Raw genomic sequence first — 16,146 nt, forward strand, 5'->3', positions numbered from 1 at the left:
AAAAACCCTAAAGCAAAACCACGCAAAGGGGGCAAAAAAACCCACCGTGCCGAACTAACGGCACGGCGGTACACCCTTTGCGTCTCAGAGCTTCCAGCAAAACAAAAGACAAGCTGGACAGAAAAAAAGCAACAAAAAAGCAAAAAGCACTTAGCTATACAGAGCAGCAGGTCACAGGAACAATCAGGAGAAGCTCAGATCCAACACTGAAACATTGACAAGGAGCAAGGATAGCAGCATCAGGCGGAGTTAAGTAATGAAGCAGTTAACGAGCTCACCAGAACACCTGAGGGAGGAAGCTCAGAAGCTGCAGTACCACTTGTGACCACAGGAGTGAATTCAGCCACAGAATTCACAACAGTACCCCCCCTTGAGGAGGGGTCACCGAACCCTCACCAGAGCCCCCAGGCCGACCAGGATGAGCTGCATGAAAGGCACGAACAAGATCGGAAGCATGAACATCAGAGGCAAAAACCCAGGAATTATCTTCCTGAGCATAACCCTTCCATTTAACCAGATACTGGAGTTTCCGTCTAGAAACACGAGAATCCAAAATCTTCTCCACAATATACTCCAATTCCCCCTCCACCAAAACCGGGGCAGGAGGCTCAACAGATGGAACCATAGGTGCCACGTATCTCCGCAACAACGACCTATGGAATACATTATGTATGGAAAAGGAGTCTGGGAGGGTCAAACGAAAAGACACAGGATTGAGAACCTCAGAAATCCTATACGGACCAATAAAACGAGGTTTAAATTTAGGAGAGGAAACCTTCATAGGAATATGACGAGAAGATAACCAAACCAGATCCCCAACACGAAGTCGGGGACCCACACGGCGTCTGCGATTAGCGAAAAGTTGAGCTTTCTCCTGGGACAAGATCAAATTGTCCACTACCTGAGTCCAGATCTGCTGCAACCTATCCACCACAGAATCCACACCAGGACAGTCCGAAGACTCAACCTGTCCTGAAGAGAAACGAGGATGGAACCCAGAATTGCAAAAAAATGGAGAAACCAAGGTAGCCGAGCTGGCCCGATTATTAAGGGCGAACTCAGCCAACGGCAAAAAGGACACCCAATCATCCTGGTCTGCAGAAACAAAACATCTCAGATATGTTTCCAAGGTCTGATTGGTTCGTTCGGTCTGGCCATTAGTCTGAGGATGGAAAGCCGAGGAAAAGGATAGGTCAATGCCCATCCTACCACAAAAGGCTCGCCAAAACCTTGAAACAAACTGGGAACCTCTGTCAGAAACAATATTCTCAGGAATGCCATGCAACCGAACCACATGCTGAAAGAACAAAGGTACCAAATCAGAGGAGGAAGGCAATTTAGCCAAGGGCACCAGATGGACCATTTTAGAAAAGCGATCACAGACCACCCAAATGACTGACATCTTTTGAGAAACAGGAAGGTCAGAAATGAAATCCATCGAAATATGTGTCCAAGGCCTCTTTGAGACCGGCAAGGGCAAAAGCAACCCACTGGCACGAGAACAGCAGGGCTTAGCCCTAGCACAAATCCCACAGGACTGCACAAAAGTACGTACATCCCGTGACAGAGATGGCCACCAGAAGGATCTAGCCACTAACTCTCTGGTACCAAAGATTCCAGGATGACCAGCCAACACCGAACAATGAAGTTCAGAGATAAGTTTATTAGTCCACCTATCAGGGACGAACAGTTTCTCTGCTGGACAACGATCAGGTTTATTCACCTGAAATTTTTGCAGCACCCGCCGCAAATCAGGGGAGATGGCAGACACAATGACTCCTTCCTTGAGGATACCCGCTGGCTCAGATAAACCCGGAGAGTCGGGCACAAAACTCCTAGACAGAGCATCCGCCTTCACATTTTTAGAGCCCGGAAGGTACGAAATCACAAAGTCGAAGCGGGCAAAAAATAACGACCAACGGGCCTGTCTAGGATTCAAGCGCTTGGCAGACTCGAGATAAGTCAAGTTCTTATGATCAGTCAATACCACCACGCGATGCTTAGCTCCTTCAAGCCAATGACGCCACTCCTCGAATGCCCACTTCATGGCCAGCAACTCTCGATTGCCCACATCATAATTACGCTCAGCGGGCGAAAACTTCCTGGAAAAGAAAGCACATGGTTTCATCACTGAGCAATCAGAACCTCTCTGTGACAAAACCGCCCCTGCTCCAATCTCAGAAGCATCAACCTGGACCTGGAACGGAAGAGAAACATCTGGCTGACACAACACAGGGGCAGAACAAAAACGACGCTTCAACTCCTGAAAAGCTTCCACAGCAGCAGAAGACCAATTAACCAAATCAGCACCCTTCTTGGTCAAATCGGTCAATGGTTTGGCAATGCTAGAAAAATTACAGATGAAGCGACGATAAAAATTAGCAAAGCCCAGGAACTTTTGCAGACTTTTCAGAGATGTCGGCTGAATCCAATCCTGGATGGCTTGGACCTTAACTGGATCCATCTCGATAGTAGAAGGGGTAAAGATGAACCCCAAAAATGAAACTTTCTGCACACCGAAGAGACACTTTGATCCCTTCACAAACAAAGAGTTAGCACGCAGGACCTGAAAAACCATTCTGACCTGCTTCACATGAGACTCCCAATCATCTGAGAAGATCAAAATGTCATCCAAGTAAACAATCAGGAATTTATCCAGATACTCACGGAAGATGTCATGCATAAAAGACTGAAACACAGATGGAGCATTGGCAAGTCCGAACGGCATCACTAGATACTCAAAATGACCCTCGGGCGTATTGAATGCAGTTTTCCATTCATCTCCTTGCCTGATTCTCACCAGATTATACGCACCACGAAGATCTATCTTAGTGAACCAACTAGCCCCCTTAATCCGAGCAAACAAGTCAGATAACAATGGCAAGGGATACTGAAATTTAACAGTGATCTTATTAAGAAGGCGGTAATCAATACACGGTCTCAGCGAACCATCCTTCTTGGCTACAAAGAAGAACCCTGCTCCCAGTGGTGATGACGATGGGCGAATATGTCCCTTCTCCAGGGATTCCTTCACATAACTGCACATAGCGGCGTGTTCGGGCACGGATAAATTAAATAATCGACCTTTAGGGAATTTACTACCAGGAATCAAATTGATAGCACAATCACAATCCCTATGCGGAGGTAGAGCATCGGACTTGGGCTCTTCAAATACATCCTGATAATCAGACAAGAACTCTGGGACCTCAGAAGGGGTGGATGACGAAATCGACAAAAATGGAACATCACCATGTACCCCCTGACAACCCCAGCTGGATACCGACATGGAATTCCAATCCAATACTGGATTATGGGTTTGTAGCCATGGCAACCCCAACACGACCACATCATGCAGATTATGCAACACCAGAAAGCGAATAACTTCCTGATGTGCAGGAGCCATGCACATGGTCAGCTGGGCCCAGTATTGAGGTTTATTCTTGGCCAAAGGTGTAGCATCAATTCCTCTCAATGGAATAGGACACCGCAAAGGCTCCAAGAAAAACCCACAACGTTTAGCATAATCCAAATCCATCAGATTCAGGGCAGCGCCCGAATCCACAAACGCCATGACAGAAAACGACGACAAAGAGCATATCAAGGTAATGGACAGAAGGAATTTGGACTGTACAGTACCAATGACGGCAGACCTAGCGGACCGCTTAGTGCGCTTAGGACAATCAGAAATAGCATGAGTGGAATCACCACAGTAGAAACACAGACCATTCAGACGTCTGTATTCCTGCCGTTCAACTCTAGTCATAGTCCTATCGCACTGCATAGGCTCAGGTTTAACCTCAGGCAGTACCGCCAAATGGTGCACAGATTTACGCTCGCGCAAGCGTCGACCGATCTGAATGGCCAAAGACAAAGACTCATTCAAACCAGCAGGCATAGGAAATCCCACCATGACATCCTTAAGAGCCTCAGAGAGACCCTTTCTGAACAAAGCTGCCAGCGCAGATTCATTCCACTGAGTGAGTACTGACCATTTCCTAAATTTCTGACAATATACTTCTATATCATCCTGACCCTGGCACAAAGCCAGCAAATTTTTCTCAGCCTGATCCACTGAATTAGGTTCATCGTACAGCAATCCGAGCGCCAGGAAAAACGCATCGACACTACTCAATGCAGGGTCTCCTGGCGCAAGAGAAAATGCCCAGTCTTGAGGGTCACCGCGTAAAAAAGAAATAATAATCAAAACCTGTTGAATAGGATTACCAGAAGAATGAGGTTTCAAGGCCAGAAATAGCTTACAATTATTTTTGAAACTTAGAAACTTAGTTCTATCTCCAAAAAACAAATCAGGAATAGGAATTCTTGGTTCTAACATAGATTTCTGATCAATAGTATCTTGAATTTTTTGTACATTTATAACGAGATTATCCATTGAAGAGCACAGACCCTGAATATCCATGTCCACACCTGTGTCCAGAATCACCCAAATGTCTAGGGGAAAAAAAAAAAAAGTGAACACAGAGCAGAAAAGAAAAAAAAAATGATGTCAGAACTTTTTCTTTCCCTCTATTGAGAATCATTAGTTTGGCTCCTTGTACTGTTATGTTTGCTAATGACAGGTGTTATGAAGGCAATCCAGAAACACAGTGTGCTAAGCGATCAGAGCGCACACAGTGATCTGACAAATACCCAAAAATACAAGAACGAGCTCTGAGACGTGGAAACTCTGTAGACTGCACACCTGATCCTATCCTAAACATAACTAAAAGCGGCTGTGGATTGCGCCTAACAACTACCTAGGCAACTCGGCACAGCCTAAGAAACTAGCTAGCCTGAAGATAGAAAAATAGGCCTGACTTGCCCCAGAGAAATTCCCCAAAGGAAAAGGCAGCCCCCCACATATAATGACTGTGAGTAAGATGAAAAGACAAAACGTAGGGATGAAATAGATTCAGCAAAGTGGGGCCCGATATTCTAGGACAGAGCGAGGACAGTAAAGCGAACTTTGCAGTCTACAAAAAACCCTAAAGCAAAACCACGCAAAGGGGGCAAAAAAACCCACCGTGCCGAACCAACGGCACGGCGGTACACCCTTTGCGTCTCAGAGCTTCCAGCAAAACAAAAGACAAGCTGGACAGAAAAAAAGCAACAAAAAAGCAAAAAGCACTTAGCTATACAGAGCAGCAGGTCACAGGAACAATCAGGAGAAGCTCAGATCCAACACTGAAACATTGACAAGGAGCAAGGATAGCAGCATCAGGCGGAGTTAAGTAATGAAGCAGTTAACGAGCTCACCAGAACACCTGAGGGAGGAAGCTCAGAAGCTGCAGTACCACTTGTGACCACAGGAGTGAATTCAGCCACAGAATTCACAACAGACGTCTCTGCTGAGCAGACTCAACTGCAGCTGGAGAAGAATGGGAGACCGCAGCAGAGATGGTTCGAGATTCCCCATGTGCAGAGGCGGGAACTCGACACCTAACATGGGGATCACCAACTTGCCTGGTCGGCACACATTAGTCAGTCCAGACCCACGGAAGGACTGTAGCTTCCTCACACAGTAGCTGTCACTGGCTCTGCAGATCCGTGTCCTCACCTCGTGCTGTTCAGGGATCCGGTCCTATTCCTAGGACCTCCCAACACCCAGGTTACTCAGGATCACACAGGTGGCCAGCTCAGTGCCAATGTGCATTGCTCAGGGAGCCGGTCCTACTCCCAGGACCTCCCACACTGTGCACTGCACAGGGATCCGGTCCTACTCCCAGGACCTCCCACACTGTGCGCTGCTCAGGGATCCGGTCCTACTCCCAGGACCTCCCACACTGTGCGCTGCTCAGGGATCTGGTCCTACTCCCAGGACCTCCCACACTGTGTGCTGCTCAGGGATCTGGTCCTACTCCCAGGACCTCCCAACATCAGCATGTGCTTTTCAGGAAGCCTACTCCCAGGTCTTCCAACACAGGAACATACACAGGACCATGTGACCCACACCCTGGTCACATCATATACCTTTAACCACTCCCCTGGGTGGGAGTGTGGGTGTGTGGCTAGTTTGTCCCACCCATCTCACATAACTAGCCCTGCCAAGCCTCCCATGACTATCTATAGGACTACAGGTCCCAGAACACCACATCGCTTCAGGCTGGCAGCGCAGAGTCTCCTCCTCTGCGACACACATATCGGCCATTCACCACAATGCCAGACTTTGTCACATCATCACATCCATGCATGCAACTGCCATGCACTCTCACAGCCTCAATACGCCTCCGTGCGTATACTGGAGAGACCTTGCAGTGCCCCCTACCTGTTACAGGGGTCACTGCATCACACATGTGATAAGTGCATAACCAAATCTATATAGTGTACAGAAATAAGGAGTTATAAATGTGTAATATTTTATTCACATGTGATAAGTGCATAACCATGCTATATAATTTCTTTAGACCAATAAATCACAAACTTTCTTTTGCAGGATAATACTGAGGGCACTTTCCGAATCTCTGCTAAAAGTGTTCCTTGCTGTGAAGAAGGACTTACCTGTTCTAGAAGAATTATCATACATGTAAAAGTATGTGCTCTAAATAATTCTGCATATTGTTAGAAATAATTGTTTATGCCAGATGTTTTTGCTAATGTAGCTATATCTGCTATTACCATTAAACAACTGTTATCGTCTGTGAGGTCTTAGCCTTAATACCCTAACCAAAAGGGCTCACTATTACTACTGGGCCCATCACCGTCGTCACTCTCTAGGCAATGTAGAATTTCAGACAGGCCCTAATGGGGGTTGATTATACTACCTGCTAAGCCACAAGTCCCAGATTGGTGGGTTACTCTGTACACTTGACATGCTGGCTGCATTCGTTCCATGAAGCGTGGCCCCAATCTCCACTTTGTACCGTACTTCTACACTGGAGCTGATGGCCCACATAAATGTCCCTCCACTGCTGCTTAGTCATCTCTCAGCACTGATTCTGCTTACTCAGCTTAGCTTTCCTGGCTCTGGTTTCACTCAGGCCTTTTTTCCGGGTTTGGACTCTCTTGGGTCTTCAGTCAGTTCTCTTCTCTCTTGGATCTTCACTCGGTTCTGGTTTCTCTCGGGTCTTCACGTAGGTCTGGTCTCTCTTGGATCTAGTCTCTCATTATGGTGGCTTTAAGCCAACTCCGCTGCTCACATGACCGTCCTGTTACAAGTCCAGGTGCCGACTCCCCCCTTCTCGACCCTCCCAGGCTTTTTAATTATTATTAACTGCACCACAGATGTCACCTGACCAGACATCTCTTCTAATCTCTTCCCTGAGGAAACATGCACTTCATTCTTGAGTTCCTGCCAATCTAATTCATTCAGCTTTTCCTTTCTTTTTGATCTTTGACCAGCAGATGGTGATGTTCGCTTGCAGACACTGTTAGGCATTAACTGTGTGCGTCTTCTCATTTGTCCCACTCTTTACATAGCTATATTTGATTTTTATTACATTATGATATTATATGACCACTACTAGTCAATTTACTACAGAACTCTTTTTGATTCCCTTAATTACTACAACAGTTAGTGGTAAATCAATATGTACAAAGGTATCCATCAGTATCTGTTATGAACCTGAACAAAACAGATAATAGTGGATGCATTACGCTATAGTGTCTCATGTGCAACTGATAGTCCTGATGCCAGCATGAATACAACTCTTAGTATATGTTTATCAAGATATGTTATTATTGCCTTAATTTTTCCCACTGCTTCCCTTTTTTATTTAGGATGCGATACTTACTCTTGAAGATGGAAAAGTTAATATTGACCATTCAAAATCAGACTGCTCAAGCCCAGATATCTATTCTATGACTAAAAGCTATTCTGTGACTAAAACTGGAACATACATAATTATCACTCTTCTAGATGGCCTTTCAGTAATATGGGATAAAGGTACATCAGTTTCAGTTACAATGAAACCAGTGTGGAATGTAAGTCTTCTAAATTAAATTTTTATTTATGTTGCTTTGTACAAAAAGAGGATCTGTCACCAGGCCTAACAATCTGTATAAAACAGGAAATAGGTCACCTGCCCCTAATGATCAAGGTGTACTTACATTGTAAATACACCCTGTAATGACTTTAACCCCTTTACCCCCAAGGGTGGTTTGCACGTTATGGACCGGGCCGATTTTTACAATTCTGACCACTGTCCCTTAACTCTGGAACGCTTCAACGGATCCCGGTGATTCTGACAATGTTTTCTCGTGACATATTGTATTTCATGATAGTGGGAAATATTCTTTGATATTACCTGCGTTTATTTGTGAAAAAAATGGAAATATGGCGAAAATTTTGAAAATTTCGCAATTTTCCAACTTTGAATTTTTATGCAATTAAATCACAGAGATATGTCACACAAAATACTTAATAAGTAACATTTCCCACATGTCTACTTTACATCAGCACAATTTTGGAACCAACATTTTTTTTTCGTTAGGGAGTTATAAGGGTTAAAAGTTGGCCAGCAATTTCTCATTTTTACAACACCATTTTATTTTAGGGACCACATCTCATTTGAAGTCATTTTGAGGGGTCTATATGATAGAAAATACCCAAGTGTGACACCATTCTAAAAACTGCACCCCTCAAGGTTCTCAAAACCACATTCAAGAAGTTTATTAACCCTTCAGGTGTTTCACAGGAATTTTTGGAATGTTTAAATAAAAATGAACATTTAACTTTTTTTCACAAAGAATTTAATTCAGCTCCAGTTTGTTTTATTTTACCAAGGGTTACAGGAGAAAATGGACCCCAAACCTTGTTGTACAATTTGTCCTGAGTACGCCGATATCCCATAAGTGGAGGTAAACCACTGTTTGGGTGCATGACAGAGCTTGGAAGCGAAGGAGCGCAATTTGACATTTCAATGCAAAATTGACTGGAATTGAGATGGGATGCCATGTTGCGTTTGGAGAGCCACTGATGTGCCTAAACATTGAATCCCCCCACAAGTGACACCATTTTGGAAATTAGACCCCCTAAGGAACTTATTTAGAGGTGTGGTGAGCACTTTGACCCACCAAGTGCTTCACAGAAGTTTATAATGCAGAACCGTAAAAATAAAAAATCATTTTTTTTTCACAAAAATTATCTTTTCGCCCCCAATTTTTTATTTTCCCAATGGTAAGAAAAAAAAAATTGGAACCAAAAAGTTGTTGCACAATTTGTCCTGAGTACTCTGATACCCCATATGTGGGGGGAAAACCACTGTTTGGGCGCATGGGAGAGCTCGGAAGGGAAGGAGCGCCGTTTGACTTTTCAATGCAAAATTCACAGGAATTGAGATGAGACGCCATGTTGCGTTTGGAGAGCCACTGATGTGCCTAAACATTGAAACCCCCCACAAGTGACACCATTTTGGAAAGTAGACCCCCTAAGGAACTTATCTAGATGTGTGGCGAGCACTTTGACCCACCAAGAGCTTCACAGAAGTTTATAATGCAGAGCCGTAAAAATAAAACAAAAATTTTTTCCCACAAAAATTATTTTTTAGTCCCCAGTTTTGTATTTTCTCAAGGGTAACAGGAGAAATTGGACCCCAAAAGTTGTCCAATTTGTCCTGAGTGCGCTGATGCCCCATATGTGGGGGGGAACCACCGTTTGGGCGCATGGGAGGGCTCGGAAGAGAAGGAGCGCCATTTGGAATGCAGACTTAGATGGAATGGTCTGCAGGCGTCACATTGCGTTTGCAGAGCCCCTAATGTACCTAAACAGTAGAAACCCCCCACAAGTGACCCCATATTGGAAACTAGACCCCCCCACGAACTTATCTGGATGTGTTGTGAGAACTTTGAGCCTCCAAGTGTTTCACTACAGTTTACAACGCAGAGCCGTGAAAATAAAAAATCTCTTTTTTTCCCACAAAAATTTTTTTTTAGCCCCCAGTTTTGTATTTTCCCAAGGGTAACAGGAGAAATTGGACCCAAAAAGTTGTTGTCCAATTTGTCCTGAGTACGCTGATACCCCATATGTTGGAGTAAACTCCTGTTTGGACACACAGGAGAGCTCAGAAGGGAAGGAGCACTGTTTTACTTTTTCAACGCAGAATTGGCTGGAATTGAGATCGGACGCCATGTCGCGTTTGGAGAGCCCCTGATGTGTCTAAACAGTGGAAACCCCCAATTATAACTGAAACCCTAATCCAAACACACCCCTAACTCTAATTCCAACGGTAACCCAAACCACACCTCTAACCCAGACACACCCCTAACCCTAATCCCAACCCTATTCCCAACCGCAAATGTAATCCAAACCCTAACTTTAGCCCCAACCCTAACTGTAGCCTTAACCCTAACTGTAGCCTTAACCCTAACTGTAGCCTTAACCCTAACTGTAGCCTTAACCCTAGCCCTAACCCTAGCCCTAACCATAACCCTAGCCCTAACCCTAGCCCTAACCATAACCCTAGCCCTAACCCTAGCCCTTACCCTAGCCCTAACCCTAACCCTAGCCCTAACCCTATCCCTAACCCTAACCCTAGCCCTAATGGGAAAAAGGAAATAAATACATTTTTTTAATTTTTTTATTTTTCCCTAACTAAGGGGGTGATGAAGGGGGGTTTGATTTACTTTTATAGTGGGTTTTTTAGCGGATTTTTATGATTGGCAGCCGTCACACACTGAAAGACGCTTTTTATTGCAAAAAATATTTTTTGCGTTACCACATTTTGAGAGCTATAATTTTTCCATATTTGAGTCCACAGAGTCATGTCAGGTCTTGTTTTTTGCGGGACGAGTTGACGTTTTTATTGGTAACATTTTCGGGCATGTGACATTTTTTGATGGCTTTTTATTCTGATTTTTGTGAGGCAGAATTAGCAAAAACCAGCTATTCATGAATTTCTTTTGGGGGAGGCGTTTATACCGTTCCGCGTTTGGTAAAATTGATGAAGTAGTTTTATTCTTCGGGTCAGTACGATTACAGCGATACCTCATTTATATCATTTTTTAATGTTTTGGCGCTTTTATACGATAAAAACTATTTTATAGAAAAAATAATTATTTTTGCATCGTTTTATTCTGAGGACTCTTACTTTTTTATTTTTTTGCTGATGTTGCTGCATCGTGGCTCGTTTTTTGCGGGACAAGATGACGCTTTCAGCGGTACCATGGTTATTTATATCTGTCTTTTTGATCGCGTGTTATTCCACTTTTTGTTCGTCGGTATGATAATAAAGCGTTGTTTTTTGTCTCGTTTTTTTTTTTCTTACGGTGTTTACTGAAGGGGTTAACTAGTGGGACAGTTTTATAGGTCGGGTCGTTACGGACGCGGCGATACTAAATATGTGGACTTTTATTGTTTTGTTTTTGTTATTTAGATAAAGAAATGTATTTATGGGAATAATATTTTTTTTTTTTCATTATTTAGGATTTTTTTTTTTTCACACATTTCTAAAAAATTTTTTTAACTTTTTTACTTTGTCCCAGGGGGGGACAATACAGATCGGTGATCTGCCAGTTTGCACAGCACTCTGACAGATCACCGATCTGTCTCAGAGCGCTGCAGCGTTACCAAGTGCCTGCTCTGAGCAGGCACTTGGTAAGGCACCTCCCTCCCTGCAGGACCCGGATCCGCGGCCATCTTGGATCCGGGACTTGCTGCAGGAAGGAAGGTAGGAGACCCCCGGAGCAACGCGAGCACATCGTGTTGCTGCGGGGGTCTCAGGGAAGCCCGCAGGGAGCCCCCTCCCTGCGCGATGCTTCCCTGCACCTCCGGCGGTCGCGGTGTGCCGGGGGTTAATGTGCCGGGGGCGGTCCGTGACCGCTCCTGGCACATAGTGCCGGATGTCAGCTGCGATAAGCAGCTGACACCCGGCCGCGATCAGCCGCGCTCCCCCCGTGAGCGCGGCCGATCGCCTAAGACATACTATTCCGTCCTTGGGAAGTAAGGCCCACCCCACATGGACGGAATAGTACGTCTAATGGCAGAAAGGGGTTAAACCTTTCTGAACTGTCAGTATTTTATAAATTAAATTATACATTGCTATTTGCCAGAATTTATGTCCAAGATCATTCATGCTGCAAATTTTTTATCTGCCCAATATTTCTACTTGAACAAGTTCTTTTCACTGTTGTCCTCCTGTCCTGCTGATTTCTGACTCATTCTCAGTCTTCTATTAATACTTTTAGTGTGTAATAACACCTTTTAACTAGAGTTGAGCGACCTTGACCTTTTTAGAATCGAGCCGGGTTTCGCGAAACCCGACTATCTCAAAAGTCGAGTCGAGTGGAATCGGCCGATTATCGCGAAAAGTAGGGGATCGACCGAAACACGAAACCCAATGCAAGTCAATGGGGGAGCATAGTCGGCAGTGAGTAGAGGCCAGGAAAACATGTACAGAGCCCATTGTATTGGCAAAAACATCCATTCTTGCTACTGAAGCTTGTCAATCGTAATTTAGCTTATAATAATTGTAAGGCATTTGAAATTGGGGGTCATTTGGCTAAAGTTGTGGGGGGTAGGGCTGGTTCAAGCAATTAGTGGGCCCAGGACATCTGGACCACGTCACGGCAGTGGAGCAGGGAGAGGTAAGTATTTCAACTTTGCAAGTGCTGTGATCCTGAGCAAGCAGGGGGGCCCCCTCGTTGGCATTGGCACTGGCACAGGGCCCCTCAAAGTACAGCGGTGTGTTTGCACGGCGGGGGCGCCTCCCACCGGCAGCAACACTTTTGCGTACTATGAGGGGCCCTGTGCCAGTGACGTCGCCAACGAGTATTCCTCCCCCCACCTGATGAAGGAACCTGCACCTTCATCTGCACCTTCCTCTTTGTCCCCGCGTAAGGTGGTATGGTATGCGGGAAGGGGGACCTGACTTTCAGCAGGGTCACAATCTTGCAGTGTAGCGTGCACGGGGAATGTTGCGTTATGGGTCAATGTACCAGCAGACTCATCTATCACTGGCTGGGCAATGGGCAGGATGAGGAGGAAACACAGATATAGGCCCAAAGACTAAAGTGGGCTAAATGCAGTTCAAAATTGGTAACAGGACTAACCAGGGGGCATTGTTTTGTTCAGTGGAGGACAACTGGAATGAGAGGCTGACACAGAGAGTAGGCCCAAATCTGTAAGTTGTCTAAATGCAGTTCAAAATTGGCAAGAGTAGTAAACAGGCGGCACAGCTTTGTTCACTGTAGGAGAACAGCAAGGAGCGTCAGACACAGATAGAAGGCCCCAACCCAACTAGTAGGCCCACTGCAGTTTTAAAATCCCGATAGGCTGAAAACCAGATAATTGTAGGTCATTTTTTGTAAAGAGGACAGCTGTATTGAGTGGCGCAGCCAGACACTACAAGTATGCCTTAAACCACAAAGTTGGCTCGACGCTGGTTTAAAAATGGTTACATGGGTACACGTTCTGCATTGTTGTGCTCAGTGGAGGACAATTGGAAGGAGGGACCGCAGCAAGACTTTGTAGGCGTAAAATTACAAAATAGGCTCTATGCAGCTTCGATTAAGTGGCAACCTGGAGAACACCTTGGAGCGGCAGACAACGTCTCTACGACCCAGACCCAACTTGTAGGCCTAATGTAGTGTTGTTTCAACAACTACTAAACGAGAGCCAGAAGATTGAAGCTATGGAGAGGAAACCTGGAGAACACCTTGGAGCGGAAGACACCGTCTCTACAACCCAGGCCCAACTTGTAGGCCGAATGCAGTGTTGTTTTCAACAACTACTAAACAAGAGCTTTAAGATTGAAGCAATGGAGAGGCAACCTGGGGAACACCTTGGAGTGGAACACACCTTCTCTACACCCCTGACCCAACTTGTAGGCCGAATGCAGTGTTGTTTTCAACAACTACTAAACGAGAGCCTTAAGATTGAAGCAATGGAGAGGCAACCTGGGGAACACCTTGGAGTGGAACACACCTTCTCTACACCCCTGACCCAACTTGTAGGCCGAATGCAGTGTTGTTTTCAACAACTACTAAACGAGAGCCAGAAGATTGAAGCAATGGAGAGGCAACCTGGGGAACACCTTGGAGTGGAACACACCTTCTCTACACCCCTGACCCAACTTGTAGGCCGAATGCAGTGTTGTTTTCAACAACTACTAAACGAGAGCCAGAAGATTGAAGCAATGGAGAGGAAACCTGGGGAACACCTTAGAGTAGAACACACCGTCTCTACACCCCTGACCCAACTTGTAGGCCGAATGCAGTGTTGTTTTCAACAACTACTAAACAAGAGCTCTAAGATTGAAGCAATGGAGAGGCAACCTGGGGAACACCTTGGAGTGGAACACACCGTCTCTACACCCCTGACCCAACTTGTAGGCCGAATGCAGTGTTGTTTTCAACAACTACTAAACAAGAGCTTTAAGATTGAAGCAATGGAGAGGCAACCTGGGGAACACCTTGGAGTGGAACACACCTTCTCTACCCCCTGACCCAACTTGTAGGCCGAATGCAGTGTTGTTTTCAACAACTACTAAACGAGAGCCAGAAGATTGAAGCAATGGAGAGGAAACCTGGGGAACACCTTGGAGTGGAACACACCGTCTCTACACCCCTGACCCAACTTGTAGGCCAAATGCAGTGTTGTTTTCAACAACTTCTAAACGAGAGCCTTAAGATTGAAGCAATGGAGAGGAAACCTGGGGAACACCTTGGAGTGGAACACACCTTCTCTACACCCCATACCCAACTTGTAGGCCGAATGCAGTGTTGTTTTCAACAACTACTAAACGAGAGCCAGAAGATTGAAGCAATGGAGAGGAAACCTGGGGAACACCTTGGAGTGGAACACACCGTCTCTACACCCCTGACCCAACTTGTAGGCCAAATGCAGTGTTGTTTTCAACAACTACTAAACGAGAGCCTTAAGATTGAAGCAATGGAGAGGAAACCTGGGGAACACCTTGGAGTGGAACACACCTTCTCTACACCCCATACCCAACTTGTAGGCCGAATGCAGTGTTGTTTTCAACAACTACTAAACGAGAGCCAGAAGATTGAAGCAATGGAGAGGAAACCTGGGGAACACCTTGGAGTGGAACACACCGTCTCTACACCCCTGACCCAACTTGTAGGCCGAATGCAGTGTTGTTTTCAACAACTACTAAACAAGAGCTTTAAGATTGAAGCAATGGAGAGGCAACCTGGGGAACACCTTGGAGTGGAACACATCTTCTCTACACCCCTGACCCAACTTGTAGGCCGAATGCAGTGTTGTTTTCAACAACTACTAAACGAGAGCCAGAAGATTGAAGCAATGGAGAGGAAACCTGGGGAACACCTTGGAGTGGAACACACCGTCTCTACACTCCTGACCCAACTTGTAGGCCGAATGCAGTGTTGTTTTCAACAACTACTAAACGAGAGCCAGAAGATTGAAGCAATGGAGAGGCAACCTGGGGAACACCTTGGAGTGGAACACACCGTCTCTCTCACCCCTGACCCAACTTGTAGGCCGAAAGCAGTGTTGTTTTCAACAACTACTAAACGAGAGCCAGAAGATTGAAGCAATGGAGAGGAAACCTGGGGAACACCTTGGAGTGGAACACACCGTCTCTACACGCCTGACCCAACTTGTAGGCCGAATGCAGTGTTGTTTTCAACAACTACTAAACGAGAGTCAGAAGATTGAAGCAATGGAGAGGAAACCTGGGGAACACCTTGGAGTAGAACACACCGTCTCTACACCCCTGACCCAACTTGTTGGCCGAATGCAGTGTTGTTTTCAACAACTACTAAACAAGAGCTCTAAGATTGAAGCAATGGAGAGGCAACCTGGGGAACACCTTGGAGTGGAACACACCGTCTCTACACCCCTGACCCAACTTGTAGGCCAAATGCAGTGTTGTTTTCAACAACTACTAAACAAGAGCTTTAAGATTGAAGCAATGGAGAGGCAACCTGGGGAACACCTTGGAGTGGAACACACCTTCTCTACCCCCTGACCCAACTTGTAGGCCGAATGCAGTGTTGTTTTCAACAACTACTAAACGAGAGCCAGAAGATTGAAGCAATGGAGAGGAAACCTGGGGAACACCTTGGAGTGGAACACACCGTCTCTACACCCCTAACCCAACTTGTAGGCCAAATGCAGTGTTGTTTTCAACAACTACTAAACGAGAGCCTTAAGATTGAAGCAATGGAGAGGAAACCTGGGGAACACCTTGGAGTGGAACACACCTTCTCTACACCCCATACCCA

At 45.5% G+C, this 16,146-nt stretch overlaps 1 protein-coding gene across 22 annotated transcripts in view; it reads left to right on the forward strand.

Moving 5' to 3' along the window:
* The window catches only part of LOC138676110 (mucin-19), a 769,116-nt gene that overhangs the window by 372,636 nt on the left and 380,334 nt on the right, over nt 1–16,146 (forward strand). For all 22 annotated transcript variants that reach the window (XM_069765013.1, XM_069765031.1, XM_069765021.1 and 19 more), the window contains 2 exons: nt 6,434–6,529; nt 7,717–7,920. In XM_069765013.1, coding sequence (XP_069621114.1) covers nt 6,434–6,529; nt 7,717–7,920 — 300 coding nt within the window. The remainder of the gene's footprint in view (nt 1–6,433; nt 6,530–7,716; nt 7,921–16,146) is intronic.

Source organism: Ranitomeya imitator, chromosome 4, assembly GCF_032444005.1.
Source record: "Ranitomeya imitator isolate aRanImi1 chromosome 4, aRanImi1.pri, whole genome shotgun sequence".
Taxonomy (NCBI): domain Eukaryota; kingdom Metazoa; phylum Chordata; class Amphibia; order Anura; family Dendrobatidae; genus Ranitomeya; species Ranitomeya imitator.